Genomic DNA, 8603 nt, shown 5'->3' with positions numbered 1-8603 from the left:
ATCAATAAATGGAGAGTCAGAGACACAGGTCACATTCATAAAGATGAAGTAGAAATGAATTATAGAGAAAAGAGAGAAAGAGAAATGGTACTAAAACTTTCAGTGAGTGGTTGAAGGACAGGAACAAGGGAAGTGGTGACAGTCATGATTGAATAGAGTGGCAGACTCACAGGGAAGCCATATTTGTTATGGGAAGCGTGAAGTGCAGGCGCAGAATAAATAGAATAGAATGAAACAAATGACTAAAAACTTTACCCCTTTAACATATTTATCACTTTCACTCCTGTCTTTCTAACAAAAAGGTTTTTCTTTGTGACATTAAAATGCACCGAATTTCGAAAAAGTGTTTCTGAGCGTTAAAGGGATATTCACATTTCTATTGTGTTTTGTTTATAACTTTGAGGTGTGTGATGTGTGTTTCTAAAATGTAAAGCTTCTCATATATTTTGTACAATGTAGTGTTGTTAATGATCTTGATCTTCAATGGGGAAGAATTCTCAGCCGACAACATGTTTTGATATGTCTGGCGTATTTAGCAGTTGGGTCCGCATAATTAGTAGCATTCCTAATGGGACTTTCTGAAAAGGTGACAACACTTCACATAAATGTTAATGGTTCACAAAAATGATGTTATTCTTGGCCCCTTATTCTTAGCCAGCTAGAGAAATTGTTTAAATGTTTTTTGGCCTTTTCTTCACATCTACCATTATACAAATGATGCAGATGATTTAACACTGAAACCATTACACTGTAGACCTACAGTAAGGCTCCTTCAACAGCAAGGTTAGGCCTACCAATCTGTTGTTTATGATACAATATTGTGGTAGGAACAAATGCAGGTAAAGTGAATAATTAAATCTCTTACTCCCCACAACACATATTGTTGAAAGGCCCTATATCACCAGCGGATATTTATATGTATAAATATATTCATGTGCCAGCTCCTTGTTATTCCACTTCCAGCCTGTGGTCTCTTTGAAAGTTGGAGGTCTAATGTCGTCCCCTATTGTCCATTTCTCTCATCTAGAGAGCTAAGATTGGACCTGGCAAGAACACAGAAGGCAAGTCAGCCAATGCCGCCCGGTTCGACTCTAATGGCAACCAAGATCGCATGAAGCTGGCTGACTTTAACTTCCTGATGGTGCTTGGAAAGGGCAGCTTCGGCAAGGTGAGACCATGTTTTTGATGTATGTGTTTGTTGTCTGCTAATATGAGTGTGCCACAGGTGTGCATCTCTATTGGATTCTGTGATGCTGGCAGGATTACATAGTCGGATGAGGATTAAAATGTATATCCACTAGGCAGCAGAGGAATCAGCAGAAGAATCATAAACGGTTGACACCAGAAGAGATCTTTTTTAAGAATTTGACATTTTGCACAAAGTAAACATAATGGTGACACTTGAGGAGGTTATTATATTGTTATTTTTAAAGTATGGAACTTTAGCTGATCAACCACCACTCCGGCAGCAAGATGGAAATATGTTTGCAGGAGCACAAGTAGAACATAGTCTTGAAGTCAAAGTAATGTGAGTTAAACAGCAATATCTATCTAAAGTTTGTAGCGTTCGCCGCCAGGAGCTATTGCTCATAGCAAACCATGTCAGGCCGTAGCCTCTATTCGTTTTTAGTAGTAGTTATTGTCACCTTGTCTGTTTGTGTGTCGTCATGGCAAAATGTGTTCCTGGAGACATCTTCTGTAGCAGGAGCTAGCACAGAGACAGATATGAGTCCTTTGCCAAGTGTTTATCCGTCTCTGTCTGTCTGTTAGATTTTGTTACCACAATAGTGTTGTAACCATGCAAAATACAGTCAAGAAACATTATTTGTGTGTAGTTGAGATCAAAATGAAGGGTGCGTTTGAAATTGGGTGTGGTCCAAGCAAGGGCACCTTGTGCCTTACACATTAGACAGATACACACACCCAGTACTCCCAACAAACGTATTATATGCGTAGTTGCCACCATGCATCTGCAAAGAGTATAAACAAGTATATTGGTGCATTAGCAGTGTGCTAAGATGAATACCTCGTGAGCATACGTGTGTGTTTGACGAAGCATCAGCGCTCTCTATCCCCACACAGAGCTTAGAGGAAAAGAAAAGATGGACAGGAAGAGAAGACAGAGATAGAAGGAGATGGAGCACAGGTAGACAGAGATGGATGAAGGGAGAGAGACCAAGAGAATGACATGACAAGTGGAGAGAGTGATGAAAGGAGAGGGAGACAGAGATGTTCGAGCATGGCGGCAACGTTGACATGAATGAATTGAAAGAGAGGTAAAAACGTCAGCCCGAATGAAAAGAGGAGGAGGGAGAAGGGGGGGGGGGGCTTGGAGAGGGGAGAGTGAAGTGAATGAATGAAAATAAATGCACAGGAAGAATTGAAAGATGTAAGAGAAAGAACAAGGGGGAGCGAGAGAGAAAATTTGGGGAGACAACAGGTAGAGCAGCAGTGGTGGAGAGAGAGAAAGTGACAGAAAGAGAACGACAGAGAGAGACCATTGTCTGTGTACCAGACCTGTATGCCGGCTGCCTGTTTCCATGGTAACAGGCGTTTAAAGCAATACTGATGCGTCAATGTGGAGAGACTGAGTAGAGGGTCGATCATTACTGGAATACCCGACAAACACATGCACGCTCACAGATTCCTCAACATGCACAGATATGCATAAACACACACGTGCAGCCAATGTTGGGGCACACAGAGACACACACATTCCCCATTCAGGCCTATTCTGTGTACACACACACTAGTATATTTTGCAAAATACAGGCTCGGATTATTTAGAAAGAGAAACACGCAATACACACACACACAGTACATTAGATAGAAATGCACACACATAACCGCATGCACAACCAGGCATTCATGTGACGTGTGTGCCATTTTAATGGTGCCTGAATGTGTGTGGGAGGCTGGTACCTTCAGAGCTGCTCTCTCTGCCTCAGTGTCTGAGGACATCTGCATCACAATACTGCTGCTAACGTTTCTCTGCGGACATTCTTACATTGTGGTAATAACACACACACACACACACACAGACATACACACTCACTTGTATCTCATGGGCAGACACGGGCAAGTGCGTGCTTCAGCCTGATCTCTCATGCCATGTCCCTGAACACACACACACACACACACACACACACACACACACACACACACACACACACACACCATTACAGATACAGCTGAATCTTAGCACCATGGACAGCGCCGCTCATAGCCAAAACATCTCAGAGATTTTTTTATTGACGTCCCAGAACCAAGGAAGTGCTTTATCAAAGGTATGACCAGTTTTATAGTTATAACATACAGCATGGGGCGCTTCTAGATCTGGGAGACAGTGTGAGACTTTCTTTCATGCCTTTCGACATGGTGGCACTAATTTAAATAGGCATTCTGCACAACACTGGGTTTAGTAGGTCATGTTGCTATTAAAATAGTCATGGTGACCGGTCAGAATGTGTACTCACTGGTTTAAGTTATTATACTATGACACTAGTTATGATTATTATATGAATCTGATATGGATGCATGTTAGAAACTCATGATCAAAGCAAACCCTAGTAAGTAGTTAGTTACCTTGTTAGCTAGTTAGCTAGCTATTGCCATTGATAACTTTGCAATATCAGCTGTGGGTTTGTTGGTGTAGGGCCATTTGACCACCTCAAAATTGTGAACGTGTTTTCCCAACTTTTTATTACATAGGACTGTGTCAGGACCAAGATTTTTGACTTATGTTTCCTGAAGCTGGCAATAGCGATCCAAAGTTTACAGCATTGTAGCTATTCAACTTTAAAGGCCATGAGAACCAGTTTTCTCAATCCGCGTCTTAACCGCAACAACAACAACCCCACAACTGTCAACTGTTTTTGATTAAAATGCTGCTAAAGTGCGTGACACCTTTTTTAAAGTAGTGAAAACAGCTTGAAGAAAAAGAAAAATACATGAATATCTCATGCGAAATTAGCAACATTTTATTCAAATATGGGTTGTTTATTGCCAGGTCACTGTCGCCACATCTGATCAAACCATGCACATAGAGTCAAGATGAAGCAGATAAGTGTTTTTTTAATGTTAAACATTTAATAATAACTAAGGACATTTCAGAACCTTCACTTTCACCTTTGCTTAATTATTAATGAAGATTAAATGTGCTCAGGAATAGAAACCAACTTTTCAGGGGGGTTTAATCAACATGGCCACATGACACGTATAACACACATACAAACTTGATGCATCTCATCTCATTGTGGTCCTCTGTGTTTGCTGCTCTAACACGAAATGAGATGCCATGTGGCTGGAAAAAGCTAGCACATAGAAGTGCAATTTGGACATACTGTATAAAAGTCTAATAAATGATCATCAAAAACCTGTTTAGGATTAAAAACATGAAATGTTTTCGGTAACTAGCAGCCTCACTGTGTCCTACAGTGACCATCTGTGTGGATCTCGACAGACCATATAGACTACATGATATATGACCGTTTGGAATAATACAGCACAGCCCACTGTAATACATCATGGAACAGTATCATGCAGTGCCGTGCAGTGCAGTCGAGTGTGGATTCATTTGTTTTCCCTGGGTAAATTCACTCTGCAAGGTCAGCAGAGAACCACAGTAGCATCATTTACGACATATGACAGTTAATATCCTGAGGACTGCTTTTCTGTCAAATGACCCTGAACAACTTTCGTGGATAAAAAGGCGTTGCCAATAGTGACAAACGCCACAATCCATAGAAGAGTAGACAGTTTGGGAATGACAACTGTGACCAAAATGACCTTGAATACGACACTGAAGCTCGAAGAGATCATGAAATGTAAGTCAGAAGCTAAAATGCCTAAAATGATGTGTAAAAGGTATATAAAAAACGCTTCTCTACTCTATTTTTGTAACCATGGATCGTGTTTAATGATGCCAAACAGCGCCTGTTGTCGCTTTGTGTCCTGTGTATCTTCTGATTTTGGATGAAACCCTGTGGTTTTATCATGTCTTCTACCTTGTGTGTCTTGTCCTTGTGGGTGCATAAAATGAGCTTTGGGCCAGATGGTGTCCTTCCTCTCTGTTTCAACTTTATAGAGTTTGTATTTACATAGAGTCACACTGCCACCATATGGGATGAGACCACACATTTACGAACACACTCGCTCTCTCACACTTACACCAGCTTTTTTCAAAGGATAGCACAAGCATAGACCCGACTTCAACAGATATCGAAACTTAAATGCTTTTAAGATTGTAATGCACATTCTTTATCTGTTTGCTCTAATCAAACACACATGTACACCCCCCCCTCTCTCTGTCTCGCACACACACACACACACACAAACACGCAAACACACAAACACGCACACACACACAGGCGTGTCTTCTGTCCATCTGCGCTGCACTCCCTGTAGTATCCCAAACCCAGTAACCCCTCTTACATTATCATACCTGAATATTTATATGGCATAAACAGCAAAGCTGTTATGTTTCAGATTTCTTTGGGTGAAAAAAATATGAAGTGGATATAAGGTCACTCTTATTGCTCTGAAGAATAATGAGTGTGATATGTTTCCCATTTACACCATTAAGACATTCACATATACTACGTCAGCTGTCTATCTGCTTCCCCAGAAGAACAGTATATTAAACACATCAATAAATCGTTCAAACTCACTTTAACTGAGCAGTCGCAAATTATTCATTCACCATGTCTTTTATGCAAATTAACATAAGAAAAAGTTTTTTAATGTGAAATACTATTGGATGAAAGATCCTTTGTTGAGGTCCCAAAACTCAATTAGCCTTGTGGGAAGTACAAACACACCATGCTAGCCATGTAATGTAAAATTCTCCCGTTCCTTGCCTGTTCTCTGCCTTGTTTTATGATAAAAAGCACTTAGAGTGATAGGATGAGGAAGGCTATGCAGTCAGTCAACTTGTTTCATCAGCAGTCTCACATGTGGAAAAGAGACTTAATCTGCGCTGATAATTTACACAAGTTCCAACTTTCTGAAGCACGGGACCTTAGAGAAGATTTCACGTATCGTCACAGTAACATAAAATAAAAGTCGAGAAACACGACTAACTTTAAATTGCAAGCTTTAATATAACTTCTTAAAATTAAGTTTCCTAAAAATATTTACGGTTCATTGTTGCTTTTTCATATGGAGTTCTGATGCATCTGACTTCCTATCTTTATTCTTTGCACCTAGCCTGTTTGCTAGCTAGTAATACTTTCCAGCTTAGATGAGAAGATTTAAACCACTCTCATATCTGTCTGTTTAATATACTGTAAGGTTACAGCCAGTACTAGGTTAGCTTAGCTTAGCATAAAGATCTAAAAACAGGGGGAAACAGCTAGCCCGCCTTAGTCCAAAGGTAACAAAATCCACCTACAAGCTAAATGTTTCCTGGATATTAAACTCACCAGCCACTTTATTAGGTGCACCTGTCCAACTGCTCGTTAACGCAAATTTCTAATCAGCCAATCACATGGCAGCAACCACATGCATTTAGGCATGTAGACATGGTCAAGACGATCTGCTGCAGTTCAAACCGAGCATCAGAATGGGGAAGAAAGGTGATTTCAGTGACTTTGAACGTGGCATGGTTGTCGGTGCCAGACGAGCTGGTCTGAGTATTTCACAAACTGCTAATCTACTGGGATTTTCACACGCAACCATCTCTAGGGTTTACAGAGAATGGTCCGAAAAAGAGAAAATATCCAGTGAGCGGCAGTTCTGTGGGCGCAAATGCCTTGTTGATGCCAGAGGTCAGAGGAGAATGGCCAGACTGGTTGGAGCTGATAGAAAGGCAACAGTAACTCAAATATCCACTGGTTACAACAGAGGAATGCAGGAGAGCATCTGTGAACACACAACACCACCTACTTTCTAGTAGATAGGGAACAGCAGCAGAAGACCCCACTGACACTTTATTAAGCACCAGGTATGCCTAATAAAGTGGCCGGTGAGTGTATATTGAATAGATATCCATTTTCTCATCTAACTTTCCACAAGAAAGCAAATAAATTCCCAAAATTGAAAGTTGAACTATTTGTTTAAAGCTCCACAGTTTGCTATAAACACAGAACAGACACCTTTAATAGTTACACTTGCTTATATAATTACAGATTTCCATCCAGAGAGTTGAACTTTTCTGACTTGGTCACAGGCCGCGAGCTGAGACTTGACCTACATTTCACCTGCTATTTGCAGCAGCTACTGGGTTCTTGAAGATATAAGGACAGGAGAGAAGAAAGAGGAGGAAAAGTAAGAAATAGAGAAACTGAGAAACTTGAGTGAAGAACTGGTGATGCTAAAGGAGAGGAGAGCAGGACATGAACAGCAAGAAGAAGAGACAAAAAGTGTTTGAGAGACTATAAGCGGCACGAGCCTCACCTTGGCTACAAGACATTTAAACTGCTGACTTCACACACACAAACACACACACACACACACACACAGACACACACACATACACAGCAACATAGAGGCTTCTCATAGTGGTTGCATTATTGGCATCTCTCTGATTGACCTTCACGGGAATTAGCAGCCACAGATTATATATGAAACCACCGACCATGGTGTCTTTGCGGGTTTTAGTGTGTGTGTGTTTGTGTGTGGGTGTCTCATACGTGTAATTAGAAGCAGATGTGCTCCCTGACTTCACAATTAAAACAAATAGGATTCTGGATTGCTTGGCTGCTGCCAATCTCTTTCTTCACCATTCTTTCATGTCCTTCAATTCCTCCTTCAGTCTTTCCCTAATTTTTTAAAATCCCTCTCTCCTCACCCATCCACCTTCCTCTGTCTCTATCCACCCCCCACACTGTGTGCCCTAAAGAAAAATGGCCTCTTTTCTGTTCTTAATCTTTCTCTTCTGCTTTTGGGCAAAAAGAAGCTTAACAATGTAAAAATCTTACAAAACTGCTTAATAATCTGCACTCTATCGTTAACATTTTGTATCGACAACTTAAGATTTCAGCCCACACTCGCACAGTGTGCATGCGAGTAATGAAGCATTCTCTATGCGGCTGGTTTCTGCCTTTGCTTCACTGAAGAGGAAGAAAGGAGGAAGGGCACCTCTTTAACATGTGGAGAAATCCAAAGTTAACAGTTGCAAAGCCATGACTGGATGGTCATCGGTCGTCAAGGTGTTACAAGCAGTCAATTCTGACAGTGTGGCATTTTCTGTGACCGATGTCAACAAATCAACCAGTCAGAATCAGCATGACGTTACACAAAATTAGCCGACAGACACAACACTGTGAAAAGTGTGTGTCAAAAATAAAATACAGTTTTTAAAACCAGAGTAGCACAATGGGCTAATGCAAGGTGATGACATGTCTGCCTTCATTTTTTATTGACGATCCACCAATTTATCTCACAATGTAATGTGCTTCAGAAATGATATCTTGCAGTCTGACACATTATGACCAAGATTTTATTAGACCTATCTCGTACAGTGACATGCAATCACACTATACTGTACGAGCCATTTATCACCTCCTTTCCCTCTGTCCTGCCTTTCTATTTCTCTCCATTTCTTCTATTTTCCCTTCTTCTCAGATCTTGAAAGATGATGAGTCAGTTTTCTCTTTCCTTCC

The 8603-nt window shown here is 40.8% G+C and overlaps 1 protein-coding gene across 1 annotated transcript in view; it reads left to right on the top strand.

Moving 5' to 3' along the window:
- LOC310960221 (protein kinase C beta type-like) overlaps positions 1–8603 on the top strand; it is a 92851-nt gene that overhangs the window by 61997 nt on the left and 22251 nt on the right. The window contains exon 9 of the mRNA XM_083931851.1: positions 1028–1168. Coding sequence (XP_083787977.1) covers positions 1028–1168 — 141 coding nt within the window. The remainder of the gene's footprint in view (positions 1–1027; positions 1169–8603) is intronic.

The sequence above is a fragment of the Echiichthys vipera genome (assembly GCF_963691815.1).
Source record: "Echiichthys vipera genome assembly, chromosome: 17".
Classification (NCBI taxonomy): domain Eukaryota; kingdom Metazoa; phylum Chordata; class Actinopteri; order Perciformes; family Trachinidae; genus Echiichthys; species Echiichthys vipera.
The sequence above is the reverse complement of the archived record's forward strand: the minus strand, read 5'-3'. Positions and strand labels throughout refer to the sequence as shown.